Raw genomic sequence first — 17,367 nt, forward strand, 5'->3', positions numbered from 1 at the left:
TTAATAAAATCACTATTTGGCTTACCCACCTGCTACCCAATCCACTGCAATACCCCGGACTCCATTTTCTCCGATCCCATCTGTAATGATGTTGGTAAAACTAGACCCATCTGGCTTGATTCTACGGATTGCATTATTAGATGACACAGAGTTGCTAAAATCACACCAATAAATAAAGCCAGAAGATACATCCACATCCACGTGCAGTGCATTTCGCTCTGGAACATGTTAAGAAAAGATCATTAAACAATGCTCTAGCTTAATTTAGAACTTTTAAATGTCTGCCCTTCCTCTCAAACCCTCATTCCCAACCCCCCTACTCTGACCATGCCCCCTTTACAAAATAGAACTATTTGTTTCCCAGTTGCAATGAGCATACCTATCCCTAGATCTTAGTTTCTAAAAACCACTTCCTACAATAAAGAGCACTGGCTCCTGGGAGAAATGGCTCATTATAGGTTTGGGAAGGGAAGGTACAAGGTGAGCCTGGAACGTATTTACTGGACCAAGAAGCAAGAAAGCACTCCAACACTAATGAGATCATGTCAGAAGAATACAGGCAGCCACTTCAAGAGGTTCTCTCTGGCCAAAATGGATCAACTGGAGCATCCAAAGAGTAATTATGCTAAATGATTCTACACTGAATTTTTTTTTAAATTATTATCCACATGATAATAAATTATTAAAGAGGGGGGCAAGGTGACACTGTGTTCTTCCTAATGAGATTCTGTATCCAATACACAGTTTCATCTATGACGTATTCTTGCCAAGTGTGTCCAACCCCAATCTAATCAAGCAATTACACTTAACTTTCATTTCATGGGAAATGCAGGGTATAAATTGAATGACAGGTCAAATGACACTATGAGGAAATACTGGAGACATCCTCAGTATGAGATTCTAAAAGACAATAGGTTTGTCACTTCAAAAAATCACTGTCATAACAAAAAACTGGGGTGACTACTACAGATTAAAAGAAAGGAGATATTCCAAATACAATGCATGAATCAATTTGATCTTAGTTTGAACAAAACAACAGCAATAAAAGTATTCTGCAGCCAACAGGAAAAAGATGAATATTAGATGCTAATGCCCTTCAAGCTGCATGCTAAAGTAAATAGGGGTGAAGCATCATGATATCGGCAATATATCTTCAAAAAGTCCATTCAAAATGTACTTATATACACACAAACACACTCAGGAAGACTGAAGGCTCGAATGTGTTGAAATGTTAAGAGTTGGGTGAAAAAAGTATTGCTTTTTATAATATATGGATAAGATGGTAATTTAGATCCATGACTTTCTTGATATAAGAAAACAGAGATGAGTCATAAGGACATGTGAACATGGCCATCAAGCAGGATGAACAAGCTTCCTGATGGGCTGAACCCAAACATAGAGAAATGCTTTACAGCACCAAGAATTTCAACATGGAACCAGACGGAGCCGAATATGACTTATAATGGAGTCAGCATACCTCTGCCTGCCACTGGCACCATGGCTTCTGCATGATCTGACAATTCCAAGCTAAAGCCTCTGATTGCAGACAGCATGGAAACAACAATGAAAGAGTGATATGGAGAGCAGGTCCGATTATCAGGATTGAGTTTAAATCCGGTGGCACAGGCACATGAGAACAGTCTTCCTGGCACAGGCAGGCAAATCTGCTGACAGGGGTTCACGTTATTGCTACAGCCATTTGAGGATTCAGAGTCTAAATGAAATCAAAAACAGTCTGTAACTTTTCACTCCACCTACTTGCCACTCCGTCAAATTTTAAAAGTGGGTCACCACATAGATCATTATAAAAGTTAATAAAAAAACATGGAATCTGAGTTAACCTAAAAGCAATATTGGAGAGACTAGAGCTTATACAACTAATACATAAAGGTATTAAAACAGGACCACAACTATATAATAGTTACACGGTTCATATATCAACTGTTTTTCTTCCTCAAATCATGCAAGAATTAGAGGAATTAGGGAGGCTGGCTACAAATCCTACTTTTTTTTTTTTTGCCCCTCTTGACCTATGTACTGGTATTTAAACCTCTATCAATTTTAATTACATGATCAACAATGTGATGGGCATTTGATTTCAAGTATATTAAATAAGAGAAGTTTTTTTCACAGGCAATAAAAATAAATACCAAGTGACAAACCTAGGTTATAGGTCAGCAAACAAATTATTTGATAATCTTTGCTTAGAGACTAAAAGCTTTAAAATATGTCAAAGCTATAAAAATAATCTCCAGATCATAATGCTAATTTAAAGGGGCAAATCAAGAGTTAGATTCTCTCTGAAAAAAATCTGCTGAGAAAGGCAACAAGAGTATTTCTTTTAAAATTAAAAAAAAGGGGGGGGTGGGCATAGCTCAGTTGGTAGAGCACATGCTTAGCATGGACAGGGTCCTGGATTCAGCCCCTGGTCCACTAAACAAACAAACAAACAAATAAATAAATAAGCGAACTAATTAATTAATATAAATTTTAAAATTCTATCATGTTAAACACTTCCCCAGCAGGTATCCAACAAATATTTACTGAGCACTTTCAATGTGCCAGTAAGTATCCTAGTGACAGGGTAGAGAGTAAGAAACGAGACAGGAAAAATACCTGTCCTTATGGAGGTTACATTTTAATGAGGAACCCAGACAACAAAGACACAGGTAACATGTCAGGAAGCACTATAAAGCAAAAGCAAAGTAAAGAGTTTAAAGTGCTGGGGAAAGAATGGGAATAAGTTTACCCTGAAGTCAACCTGGACTTTCAGATGCTAGGTTAGTCTTTGACATTTAGCCATGCTTTTTTTTTTCTTACAAATTTTATTTTTTTTTAAACATTTTTTATTGATTTATAATCATTTTACAATTAGCCATGCTTAAGATATGGTTATCACTTTTTAAATATTTTGCAATCATTTCAATTTGCATGCATGTGTATGGACATGGGTTTGTGTGTAAGTGGACATGTTAAGCGTGTAGATGTATAACTATACATTGTATACCCATGGATGTATATGTTTCCGTGACAAATACTCACCATGTCTTTGATAAATTCGAAGGCCCCTGAGATTTGGGATATTATTTCTCAGGACTATTTTGTTGGCGCCAGTGGCCTTGTCAACTCTTTCAATGACCTCATACTGATCATCAGTATAATAAAGGAAGGGGCCATGGACAGCAATTCCCCAGGGGTGGGAAAGATGGTTTACCAGGATCATTCGATTTGTACCATCCACATTTCCTCTTTCAATCTGAAAGATCAGAATTTTCATTATTGACTGGTTCATGGTGAAATGAGAGAAATGTTTAAAACTACTATTCTTTTAATAATAATGCCTCCCATGTATACAGCACTCTGTCCCTTACAGGGATGTTTCATATCTATTCCCGACTATATTTGATAGTCACATTGACGCTGAGCAGTAGGTCAGACAAATGTCATTGTGCTCATTTTACTGAGAATGAAGCTGAAGTCCAAGTAAGTCAATCAACTTTCTCATCTGGCATGGTGGAGAGAGAGGGACTGACCCCTGCATGTGATGTTCTGCTCAAGGACACACACATAATGTCTAACCAAGGGCTAACTGGCCCTGTGTTTAACATCTTCACCAACAGTGAAGGAAACGTGCTCACACCCACAGAAGACAGCAAGACAGGATGGGGCAGAAGGGAGGGCTAGTGTATCTGCACAGTAACAAGCCTTAGCCAAAAGGACTCTGGAGAACTAGGAAAGAACTCAAGAATGAAATTTCTAAGGGGGAATGATAAGTAGTCTGCTCAGAAAGAAAAACAAAATGGAGACAGAGCTGGTTTGATTTCATTCCAGAAACTTGTCTCAAGCACCTCCTCCGGGCCTGGATCTGAGCTGAGCGCTGGCAAGAGAGACAAATGGGGTCTGGCTCACGGCCTCCCCGGACAAGGGAACCCAGCAGTTCCAAGAGTAGGTTATGCTCTAGAAACTGACAGAGCTTTTGGAAGGGTAGAGCACAGGGAAGATAAGCTTTGAGGGAGTTGTTGAGGGAGTGAACAGGACCAGATTAGCTGACCATGCTTGGCTGAAGTGTTTGGAGCTACTTCTCTGGGGCAGGGTTCCAGGGTGAGCAGTGATCAAACTTGTTCCTTGTGGTTTTATAAAGACAATATGCCTCCATCATGAAAGCAGGTTCATGTGTGGAAGGCATGCGCTAGTCAAGGCCAGAGAGAAGTGGCTCAGGATGATGGAGGTGGCAGAAAAAGGCTGGACCTGAGAAAAGAGACAGGGAACCCACTGACAGGATTTTGTGATGATTAAATAAGGATGTGGTTATTAGTGTGAAGGAGAAAGATGAGGGTTCTAGCTAGGAGAAAGGATGAAGAGTCTTACCACTAATCAGCTCACAGACTCAGAACGGCAGAGCAGACGTGGAAATAGGAAGGGGAAGGCAATGGGGAGTCCTGCCGGGGACATGCCAATTTGTATGCAGAAATCAGCATGTGGCAAGAGCTTCTTCATCATTGCACACATGCATCAAAGGCTGCAAAGTGCTTTCACACACAGCACTGTTTCTTTTTCCCCATTATAAGGACATAATAGCAATTACTACTCATTGAACTATAACAAACTGAAAACCAAACCTACTGGACAATTTTATGGAGAGCATCCTTACCAAAGACAGGTATGAAATCACTCTTGTTCTTTCAAAGAGACCAGCACATATTCAATTCAACATTCAAAGCAATATTTTAATTGATCAATAATTATTATGGAACACCTTCTATGTGCCTAGCCCCAGCTCAGCTGCATGAGTACAGCAGTGAAGATCAAATGTTATTTCTGTGAATGAATGAAATTATATCATTTCTGCTTCTTATTGCAGAATATAATGAACTCAACCTTGGAGTTTAAAATTACCAGTAAAGGGAATGCAGTTTGGTGCAGCCACTGTGGAAAACAGTATGGAGATTCCTCAAAAGACTAGGAACAGACTTACCATATGACCCAGTAATCCCACTCCTGGGCATGTATCCAGAAGGAACCCTAATTCAAAAAGATATCTGCACCCCAGTGTTCACAGCAGCACTATTTACAATAGCCAAGTTATGGAAACAGCCTAAATGTCCATTGATAGATGACTGGATAAAGAAATTGTGGTATATTTATACAATGGAATACTATTCAGCCATAAAAATGCTAACATAATGCCATTTGCAGCAACATGGATGACGTTCGTTCTTGGAGAACGTCATTCTAAGTGAAGTAAACCAGAAAGAGAAAGAAAAATACCATATGATATCACTCATATGTGGAAAAGAAGAAGAAGAAGAAAGAAGAAGGAGGAGGAGGAGAAGAAGATGATGATAAATGAACTTAAATATAAAACAGAAACAGACTTATAGACACAGAATACAAACTTGTGTTGCCAGGGGCGAGGGAAGTGGGAAGGGACAGACTGAGAGTTCAAAATTTGTAGATATTGACAGGTATATATAGAATAGATAAACAAGTTTATACTGTATAGCACAGGGAAATGTATGTAAGATCTTGTGGTAGCTCATGGTGAAAAGAATGTGAAAATGAATATATGTATATTGTGTATGACTGAAAAATTGTGCTGCACACTGGAAACCGACACAACATTGTAAACTGACTGTAACTCAGTTAAAAAAAAAATTGCCACATATGCCTCTACCACATTAGGACATTAGAGAATAATGTGTAGCTATGAGGGGACGCTGAGCCTAGAAGCTTGCTATGTACTTTTTCACTTAGTCTCTACAATTGGAGAGCCTAGAGAACTTTCTAGCTCTGAAATCACTAAAACATGAAACAAAGGGCTGTTAAAGGACAAACATGAAATGAAAAATGGAATTATTTTATCTTGCAGACAAAGAAAGGATAAGATAAAATTAACAAACATTCTGTAAGGAGCCATGCACATATATAAACAAGTGGGCTTCAATGAGGGAAAGAAGTTATCAAGAGAAAAGGCAGTAAAACACTGGTATGAGTGGCCAAGTGAGATTGTTCGAGAACCACTGCCAGACAACTCAGAACAATCAGTATCAGCCTCGTAAGCTCAGCAACGAAGACCAACAGACTGGGAAGGGTGCTCGTACCACTCCTGTGCTGCTGACCGCCCAGTACAGTTTCTGCTCCTCAATATCAAGGGTGATAAACTCCAGGTTCTCAAGGTTCCCAGTAAAGAGAGTTCTCCGAGACGTGCCATCCATGTTCGCGCTGGCAATCTTGGCAGGTATGCCGCTGTCAGTTCCTCGGTCTGACCAGTACAGCTTCCTACAACCATGAAGAGCACCAGTATTTAATGAATCAGATGTTTTCATTACATATTTAAATGAAAAATGTGCCTTTCTTGTCCTTAAGGTGCACATAATTCTATGGAGGAAGTCTGAGACGTCAGTATCTTGTTACGTGCAATGTGGAGAAGCACCTAACCAGTGTTCTGTAGTGCCTGTATACTTCCCAGTTATTTTTGGGACAGAAGCCATTTAAAATGGTATCTAATACAGGAGGGTAGCATCTTCCATCGGTGGGCAATCCTTTAGCTTGGTCAGACAGGCTGAAAGTTCATGGACTAAGGAAAGCCTGTAACAACAGTCAATACCTTTCAAAGACTCACACACTGCCTGGTACACTAGGAAGTTAAAACAAAGTTAATGTAAATGTTGTCAAATACCTCCCTGATCACTTCTTAGTCCTGTTTTGTTTTGTTTTGTTTTGGGGCGGGGGGTAGTATTAGGTTTATTTATTTTTTTAATTTTTATTTATTTTAATGGAGGTACTGGGGATTGAAACCAGGACCTCGTGCATGCTAAGCACATACTTTACCACACTGAGCTATACCCTCCCCCACCCTCAGTACTCTTATTTAATGCTTTTCCAAATCATCTACCACAAGATCAGCTACTTTATTTTCTGATTTTTAAGATCGAAAATGCAATATATACACAGGAACCCTAATCAGCACACAGAATTGCCAAATCCACAATCTATGAAATTTCATTAAAATATATGAAGGGTTACTTTCTGTTTCCATTGAGGACGTAACTTCTAGACTTGAATCCAAGTTTTCATTCCTTTCTATCTCACCTCCTGCTATAGCCTCAATACACAATCCTCTTATACTCTTCTCCCACAAATCCTCAAAATCCTTAATTCCAATCATCTTTATATATGTACCTTTTCCAGCACCAATCCAATATACCCAACCACGAACCTCCTTTTCAGTTCTAACTTCTCCCTCTTTAAGTCCTCAAATTCTGAAATTCCCTGCTTCAACCAAACTCTTCCACCTCATCCCTGCTCCTATTTGTTTCTTCTGTCAAACCTGTTCTTTGCCCTTAAAACTTGTCTGAGGTCTCAGACCTTCAGTCCCTCTATCCTGGACTGCATCCCATTAACCATTTTAATAATAATTTTACTTATTCTCTTGATCTCCCACTGTGCCTACCTTGCTAATTGCTAACCATGTGTTCCTGTCATTATCTTCATTCTCTTCTCCCATTCCAAGCTACTAAAAGTTTGCTGGACAAAGTCACAAAACTCCTGTGAATTCTGAGTTCACTAAAAATTGAAGCCACCTGGCCTTAGCTGAGAACTCCTATCCCGGCTGAATGTTTTCTTCCTGCCCTTGACCCTTTCCACTTCTATCCTGACCAATCTTTCTAAAATACTGATTAGGTTCCATCATTCCCTTCCTCCAAATTCCCTGCTGGCTCCTTATTTCTCAAAAGAATACAGTGCAACTCCTTCACATGACATGGAAGTCCCTCCCTGATTTGCACCCAAATGACTTCAGCTGCTGTAGCTTCTGTCTGATCAACTGTCCCTACTCTAAGCCTCTGGTTCCAGCCTTCTACACAATCATGACAAACACCACCATGCTTCTGGGACTTCACTGTTCTTTGACCTCCAGGACCATTCCCCATTTGCAACTCATTCTCCACCTACTGAATGCTTTCTCATCCTAAAGGTCTATTTCAATGTTATCCATCCCGTTAAAGCTTTCCACATTCACTCAAGATCAAAATGTATTATTGTTCACTCATAGCTCTATTTTTAAATGCCTGAAATTCTTGCTTGTTTGGAATTAACTTTAACTTCAGTGTTATTAATTTGAAAATACACATTAACTGTAACACAGAGTTATTCCTCTTTCTTACTGAGATCTGTATTTTTCAAACATTGGCATATGAAATCAGAAAAGGTCCTAAGTTCGAAATCTTCCATTTTGTCAGCCTGTAATATGAACAAGAAGGGCACTGTACAGAAGACGTGTGCTGTTTAGGAATGAACGCTCACCCGTTAACAGGATCAATAGTTAAGCCAACTGGAAAACCAACTCCAAGATCTGTCCCATCATTGGTAATCAATGTTTTTCCATATCTGACATCTCCTCGGAGTGTCAAAACCTACACAAGGGGAAAACAAAGAAAGCTAAGATGAAGGAGAACTTAAACACACCACAGATTCAAAGCATGAGTAAAGGTGGATGGGAGGGTTTGCGTGAGATTCAGACAATCTCTAATTGCATTTCAGGGCTATGAGGAAATTAGCTCCATAGAAAATGGGAGTAAGAAAACAAACTCACTTGTCCAATTTCTATTTTCAATTCACTTAAAAGTTTCAGGACAGGATATTTACACAGATAAAAGAAAGATTCAAATGAGTGAACATACAGAATCATTGCCTGAGCAAAACTACAAAATGCCTTCAGAAAAAGATTAGAAAACTCTGGAAGACAAATGGGGGGTCCAAAGGGCTCCTGCACCCAAGTGACTGGGCCAGAGCACCAGCGCCCATCACTGCAAACACAGATGATCAAAGAGTCTGAATTTACTCAGAGTTAAAGTGAATTCTGCGCCAAGTTAACGGCCTGAGTTAAAACACAGGAGTGCAAATTCCCGTCCTGCCAGATCTGACTATGTGACCTGAGGCAAATGAATGCACCTCTCTGAACTTTGTCAGTAAAACGTGGATGATAACAGCCCCTGCTGCACAGAGCTCACAGAAACGGGAGACAACACATGGAGAGCACTTACCGCAGCACCCAGCACAACTGCGTTCGACGCGTTTCCTAGCCTTTTTTATTGTCCATTTATTAGGACCTCGCTAGGTAGCAGGCATTATACTAAGGGTTCTCAGATTTCACCCTCACAGTAGCCTGTGAGTGGGTGCCATTATTAATGTCCTTAAAACAGATGATGAAAAAGAGGCCTAGGAGGATCCCTGGCTTTCCCAACGTCATGTTTGTAAAGTATTGTTGCTAGAATGGTTATAACCACAGTGTTAAGAGAACTCTGCAACATCACAGAGAGGTATGGATACCTGGACTAGAAGCAGCTTCTTATAGAACCAAGGCTATTTTACTATGCACTAAGTCTGAGATGAGAAATCAGAAAATGTCTCTTGATTTCTATGAAGGCTTTTCTAAAAAACTGCATTTCAATACAAACTGATTATTTCTTTGTGTTTGTTTCTATCTCTGCCTCTCTCTTTCTTTCTCTCTAACACACACAACACACACATACACACCCTTCTCTCCCTCACTCTCCTCTCTATGTTTTTCTCTCTCCTGTGTCATACCTTTCTCTCCTATTTGGACTAAAATAATTTTCCTCTCTTCAATTTGCCTCTTTCTGCTACAGTTTCTCTCCTTGTCTTAGGCCTAAGGAAGTCTTTGGTTCAAAGGAAAGTTCCTTTCCTTGGTTTCTGGAATATATGGAGCTCCTCCACACACAGCCATTCTGTACGGTTCCCTTTTCAGCTACAAAATTGCTTTTAGTGAATGGGCACACAGCTACCCCTAGTGGAAAAGTTGGAATTTAATGTGAATTACTCTTCTGCTGGAAGGGATGTTATTATACAGATGAGCAGTAAGTGAACACTATTTCTGCTTTCTTAAGGAATCTGACTTTCACCTGGAAGAGTCACAGTTGATATCACCAAAGAATAAAACCAATAAAAACACCAAAGGAGTAATTTACCTAATGAATATTCTAAATATATTGGTGACTTGACGGAAACAGGGCTCTGTACTCACTGGATAACTTAGTGGCATGTCCTTTTACTTACTGAACTATTAACCCCACTTTACAGACAAGGAAGCAGAGGCTCAGAGAAGCTACACAATTTGTCCAAAGTCAAACAGCCTGTGAGTAGAGGAAACACAGTGCTGTCCCAGTGACAAAGTGCATTTTCACATCTCAGGGTCTTTGTTCAAGCGTTTTTCTTTCCCTATTTCTTTGTCAGGCAGAAATAAAGACTGGTCATCCTTCAAGACTTAGCTCTCAAGGAACCACATAGGGGAAGCCTGCCATCCTATCCCCACACACTTCCCTCTGTCCTCAATCACATGCACGTTATAGTCCCTGCACATACCATACTTACACTGGAGCAAAGGTATGTGTTTATGTGTCTAGCTCTCAGATGTGTGAGCTACTTAAAAGCAGGAAAAAAAATGTATGATTCATCTTGGAATAGCCAGGACTAACCATGGCAATGATCCATAGAAAGCATTTATTAGTGTTTGTTGAATGAATGTATAAATGAGCAGGCAAGCCAGACTCAAAGCCAGGACTCCAAAGCAAGTTCTGTCTCCTCTGGACCTCACTGCATTGGGGGCACGATTATTAACTTACTAACAGTTAAAGTGGCCTCACCCATACACATACATGCACACGTACACACTCAGTTCTTCAAGTGGTGCTTTTTCATTGTACCCAACTCTGGAAGAGATATGCATCCTGCTTTTGGAAAACTATGAGTCCAAGAGGGAAGACCCCATTTACAAAGTAAGAGAGCAAAAGAGACGGAATAGGAGCATATTAATGCCATTTGCAATCAAGACAGTTTTGTACTAAGTGGACTCTGGAGACATGTGAATTTGGTATTAAAGGTCTTGGGCAGTAAACACGGCCTATGTTTTTGATGGGCCCGCGATATTTTTAGTTGAGGTTATGCAAAATACCTTCTGTCACTGTCAAAGGGGGATGGAGTAGTGCTGGACTGCTGGCCTCGTGGTTTGGAACAAGGCAGAGACCCCCGCTTGACCCACCCCACCCGCTTTCAAGAATCAGGGCAGTGAAGCTGACTGTTTAAGCCAATTTCTTAGCTTCTGTGGGTTTCAGGCTCTTGTCTAAAAAACAAAGGACTTGAACAAGATGAGCCCCTGAAGTTCCCCTCATGTTAGGAGCTGTTGGTTCTACCTGACTTGAGACAGGTGTTCTAGGGGTTAGTCTCTGCGTGTACTGCGAACGTCCCTGTCACTGTGAACGTTTCTTACACTTGCATGCCCTCGGGAACGTGTGTTGTGAGGATTGAATGAGATGATGTTTGTGGAAGACCTTGGTAAACTGTACAGCACTGTTCTGACTATCAGACAAGCACTCTTCCTATGGAATCTGCTCCAAATTAGCCACTTAGCCACCGTGTGCCGTCCTCATTCTCAGCATCGATGTTCCCGAACACCCCAGAGAAAGCCAGCTTTCCAGTTGGTGCCTCACCTGAGTAGTGGGCTGTCACCTTACTGTTGCGCTCACAAGACCATCCCTTTGCAGCAGGAATTTTCACTCTCAGAATGATTCTGATTTAACCATCCCTTACGTGTTTTAACCTTATCCCAGAGTGGAGGAAACCAGTACTAGTCAAGTTACCTCTGATTTACTTCATGTGATTTCGTACCTGTGCCCATATAGAATTTCTTCTGGGAATTGCAATAAAAAGAACACTTATCTCAAAGAGGAAAGCATCAAAGGAATTAGAATCACGTTTCTACTTTGTGTTTCACTGTTGGCGTCATAGAAAGATTTGCATCTTAGAACAGAGGTAGCTATAAATTTGGTTTAGAACTTAAATAGCACTGAATACTTGTGATGAGGAAAGATACTGAAAATTCCTCGACTGCTATAAGCCTCACTTTGTGTTAATTCCTTACTTAATGTTTTTTACCTGTATTTGTATATATTGTAACAAATTGTCTGAAATCCTATTATAAGAATCAGTTACTACTGATTCTTAGGAGGAAAACACAGTAGGGCAGTAGGAAGTTCCAGTGGTTTATTTTTAAGTTCTTCCTTGGCTTCAGAGACTGACAGTTAACACTCATATCTCAACCCCTTTTGCTTCCTCCATATGACAGCATTTCCTGAGAACAGATTTTACAGGAATCAGAAACCAGTGTTTCTGTGCCAGTGTTTGTGTATGTGGTATTCTGGAAGCATTACCTGAATTGAATGAGTTCCATGATCGGTATAATAAAGGTTTCTTGATAGCCAGTCTAAAGCCAGGCTCGTGGCAGACCCCAGCCTAGACAGCGGAACCAAGACCGTCCTATTGGTGCCGTCTGTCTTCACCCTGTGAATCTCCCCCTGGGAAGAAAGACGAGGAGTGGTGAGCTGCTGCACGGCGTCTGCACGAACGCACGCCTGGCCCTGTGGCTACTGCCTGCTGCCGTGTTTCCTTAACACGCCTCGCACTTGGACGAAAGGCCACATTTCAGCACCACTGGGTGGGCTCACTGGGGACAATGCTAATGCCGGCAACACTTTGAAAACATTGATTTTCAAATGTGTAACAGGAATATGCAAGGCTTACCATTCAGGCTACCTCTGATGTGGGCCACAGAAATTTGTTTCTTAACTCCCACAGGCCGAAGAGGCCTAAAAATAACCCAAGTCACAGGTGTAAGAGTATATTTCCCAAAGAGGTGACATGCATCAAGCCCAAAGATCTTTCCTCTCTTCCTCACTTGCATTTTCTTTGCCCCTTCCCCATCCTCACAGGTTTCTTCCCTAAAGAGTGAGGAAAGGGGCCCAATGGGAAGAGAATTAAAGGAGTGTTATTTTTATCGTGGAGGCAAAGATGCAGACTGAAGGCCAAAGCAGTCACAGCAAATATTTCCTGGAATTCCCTTAGCAAACTACTGCTTTTGGTCTTGAGTGATGATCATCTTTATGCCAGTCTAATATCTTCAACCAGCTTAAAGTTCTTTTAGAACAAGCTTTGTTACGGCTTCTTTTTGGCGTGGATTCTGCAGGGCGAAGCAGCTAGTTCAGCTCAGGGAGACTAGCAGTCACTTAATAAATGCTCGCTGAATGAATAAATAATACCCAATAGCTTAAGCATGCTTATTATCAAACCTCTGCTCCAGGCCAACTTTCCACTGACATCCCTCACTAAATTTAAAAAAAAAAAAAAGGTTAGTAGTAAATTAATTTATATCTGGGCCATTTCCCAGCCAGCAAAAATATAAGAAGGCATCAGCACAGATAGGCTCTTCAGGAACAAGTTACATACTTTGAAAGTTATTTAAAACTTACTGGATTTTCAATCCAATAGATGAATTGCTCCGAGGTATCAACTTCCACGTCATAGCCATTGTGTATCCCTGATATAGGCACCATAGCGTTGTCGGACTTCACCTCAGGATTAAGGGAAATCCCAAAAATTATGCTGTGTCTTACAACTACTAAGAAAGCCTCATCACCTGTGAAATAACAGAATATCAGTCAAAATGATATCCCAGACATTTAGAGTAACGGAAGGCAGTGGCATGTTACCATCTGATGGGACAAAATGCCATTGCAAATTGCTGCAGTAACTATAACGCATGATCGAGATTTCATCAGACAATCCACGGCCTTTCATTGGGTTTCAGTGGGTTGCTGGGTCACCAGATCACCAACCCCACACAAAACACTTCTGGAATTACCCAAGGCAGTCAACATTTAACTTACTCTTCATTAATTCCTTATTCACACCGTTAATCTAGCCAATTAGACTACTGTTGATGAACGGCACACTTCAAAGAGTGAAGAGACAACAGTCAGAAATGGGAAATGCATGTTGTAATTAAGAGGTGACATTTGTAACTCCCAAATGTAAGCCCTCCCTTGCACAATCTTATTTTGGATATATGGTTGTTAATTTTAGGGGGTGCTGCAAAGATGTCTTAGTTTGAGTTTTGTTTGTTTTGAGCATTGTAGGGAACACATTTTCTAAACAATAAAAAAAGAACTATTTAATTCAGAGAAAGCTCTCACTTTAAAATTTTGTAGCATAAAATTAGAAAGAAATAGAAATATTTCATAATTCCTTTTCCCAACTGTAAGCACTATTGGCCATTATATATTGCATCCTTCAGACTTTATTCATGCATGATTTTACATAGCCAATATCAAACAATATCTGCTTTCTCGCTTAATCTTACCACATAAGCACTTCCAAAGATATTTTAGACACTTAGCCAACAAAATTTTAGAGGAATACTTAAATCAAGTAAAATATTTTCATGTATAAATGTTAGCAGTTTTCTAAGCATCCTGTTGAAAAAAAAATGAGCACTTTTTTTTTTTTTAAGTTACCGTATATTGGCACTCAGTTACCCAACTGGTTCTCAGAAGCCAGTTGGGAAATGCTGAAAAAGTTCCACCTCAGTAAAGTCAGCCCACAGAAAAACCACTAATGGAATTATTTCTGAAGCAACAAAAGGTACTATTTAGAATTAACACTTATCAGTCACCATCAGATAGTAATATAGATTACACCAGTCCCCAATGCACAGTTCAGCAATCTTCATGCAGTGAAAGAATGCTTTGTATCCAGATGTCTATAGCTCAGTTTAATCTTCTGCTGAAAGACTCTGAGGACACACTAAATTAAACAATGTCAACGAGGATTAGGTACATAATAAGTCTCTGAAGAAAAATGGCAAATGCCAATCCCTTTGTAAGCATTACCAGTAATTAAAATCTTTCATCATGAAAGTATCACTGCAAAATATTACATGCTGATGGAATTTGATTTTCAGGAAGCTTATATCTGCATAATCTGCCCTGTACTTTTGCTCCCTAAAGTACTTAGTATAACCCTCAACATACTTTTCAAGCAACATACTAAGATATCTAGGATGAGATGAAGAATAAATTGTTCAAATGATCACTTGAAATATTTCATACAGAGAAAACTTTCATCTTTGAAGTACCATCCAGTAAAGGTACTGAAATTGGAGTCAGAAGACCTATATTAGAACACTCATTACTGACTCCTGGTTATGAGAATAAAAATGAGATAAAGAACCTGAAAAATGAAGCTATCCACAAATGTCAAGAACTTTTACCTCTAAATGCAGAATTTGGAATATCCTGTTATCATATCTTACTTAACTATTACTCAGTAAGAGAAAACGTGAGATTAAAGATTGTTGAATCACATGCACACATACTATTGGCTCCATATACAGAAACAATATTACAATTGAGTTCTAATTAACTCAATTAACTCACCCCTTACATCACACACTCCACAGATACCTGCTGAATCAGAGGAACACAGCACACAGTCCATCACCAAATGGTTTAGAGCTTGCGCCATTTTGCACAAACTCTGACAAGCTCCACCTTTGGGGCATACTTAAAGGACATACTGTACCTCTCATGCATGTCATTGAATCATGAGAGAGCCTCCACCCTGAAGGACAGACACAGGTGTAAGGCCTCTCTGAGGATAGCAGACATAGATGGCTGCAGTGGGCTTGGGCGCATGGATTTCTGGCTGTAATAGAAAGAGAAGAAAAGAAAACACTGGTAAATGGAAAGCCACCCACAATTAAGTGCACAGAATGAATGGATAAAGAAGATGTGATATGTGTGTGTATACATGTAACATCAAATATTATTATGAAACATTATTCAGCCGTAAAACAGAAGGAAATCCTCCATTAGCAACGACGTGGATGGACCTGGAGGGTATTATGCTAAGTGAAAAAAGTCAGACAGAAAAAGACAAATACGATCTCACTTATATGTGAAATCTAAAAAAACAAAAACAAAAAACAAAAACACCGAACTGAGAGAACCGATTGTCAGAAGCAAGGGATGTGGGGAGGCAAAATGTGTGAAGGTGGTCAAAAGGTACAAACTTCTAGTTACAAGACAAATAAGTCTTGGGGATGTAATTTAATGTACACATGATGACTGTAGTTAACAGTCGATCTTATACAAGTTTTATTTACAAACCAAAAATAGACTCATGGACATAGAAAAAAAAACTGTAATTACCAAAGGGGAAAGGGCAGGGAGGAATAAATTAGGGGCTGGGGATTAACAGACACACATTACTATATATAAAATAGATAACAAAGACCTACTGTATAGCACAGGAGACTACATTCAATTTCTTATAATAACATATAATGGAAAAGAATCTGAAAAGAAAATATATATGTATGTATATCTGAATTGCTTTGCTATACACTTAAAACTAACATTGTAAATCAACTACATTTCAATAAAAAATAAAAAAAAAATTTAAAGCATTATTAAAGAGTCAACCTTAAAAGTTCTCATCAAAAGAATGTGTGGTGATGGACATTCACTAAACTTACTGTTGTGATTGTTTCACAATATATATGGGTATCAAACCATTATGTGTAAACCTAATACTAATACAACGTTCTCTGTAAATTAGATCTCAATTAATAAATAAAAATTTAAATGTGCATGAAGACATGCTATTATTGTCCTCTCAGAGGCCCCCAATATTTGGAGACAGAAGTACATTAAGTTACCTCAGCTGGCTTGGTTTTTTTCCCTAAACTACTTTACCCACTCACCCTGCCCCCCGCAACATCATTCTTTCAACATAAAATTCATAAGAGGCATAAGAGGGAGGAGTAACTTGCCCAGGGTCACAGATCAATCCAGTCAATAAACAGATTATGAACAAACAGCCACTGAGTAATCCAGAGCTTAGTAATAGAAATTTGATGCTTAATAAGATGTGTCTCCTTGGCTGACCCAAAAAAGATCATTTTACATCAAATGAAACCAAATTGTGTTCCCTATGTGACCTTGACATTTACCCACTGCTGTCCAAGTTTTTGGTTAGATAATAATCTTTTATTTTTCTATTGATGACATCTCTGTGCGTCTCTGACCCAGAAGTAATGGGATCCTGTGTGCATCCCGTGCTCCCAGAATGCTCCTAAATCTTATACACTCTTATTACAAACCTTCTTAGATTCGTTAATCCATTCATTCACCTAGAAAATAGTAAGCCTTCACTATGTACCAAACCCCATTCTAAGCAGTGGGACTACTATAAACATAAGGCAGATATTCTTTTAAAAAGAAAGAAAGAAAGACAGAAAGAAAGGAAGAAGGAAGGAAAGAAAGAGCTAAACTCATAAATTGTGTGATTTCGGAATGTAAGAGTAAACAGCAAAAGAATTATGGGGTGGCTGGGGGAGCTATTTTAGATAGGGTAGTCAAGGGCCACCAAGCAGCATGACAGCATTCTAAATAACATGAAGGAGCAACTCAGGCAGAGATGTGTAGGAGGAGCGGGTCCAGGGCAGCTGGAAGA

At 39.5% G+C, this 17,367-nt stretch overlaps 1 protein-coding gene across 1 annotated transcript in view; it reads right to left on the reverse strand.

The window, feature by feature from the left end:
• LRP2 (LDL receptor related protein 2) overlaps positions 1–17,367 on the reverse strand; it is a 180,528-nt gene that overhangs the window by 65,526 nt on the left and 97,635 nt on the right. The window contains exons 31-38 of the mRNA XM_072961113.1: positions 15,433–15,555; positions 13,323–13,489; positions 12,228–12,371; positions 8,305–8,414; positions 6,102–6,279; positions 3,043–3,256; positions 1,478–1,714; positions 30–218 (exon numbers count right to left, since the gene is read on the reverse strand). Of these exons, the coding sequence (XP_072817214.1) occupies positions 30–218; positions 1,478–1,714; positions 3,043–3,256; positions 6,102–6,279; positions 8,305–8,414; positions 12,228–12,371; positions 13,323–13,489; positions 15,433–15,555 (1,362 nt within the window). The remainder of the gene's footprint in view (positions 1–29; positions 219–1,477; positions 1,715–3,042; positions 3,257–6,101; positions 6,280–8,304; positions 8,415–12,227; positions 12,372–13,322; positions 13,490–15,432; positions 15,556–17,367) is intronic.

The sequence above is a fragment of the Vicugna pacos genome, chromosome 5, assembly GCF_048564905.1.
Source record: "Vicugna pacos chromosome 5, VicPac4, whole genome shotgun sequence".
NCBI lineage: Eukaryota > Metazoa > Chordata > Mammalia > Artiodactyla > Camelidae > Vicugna > Vicugna pacos.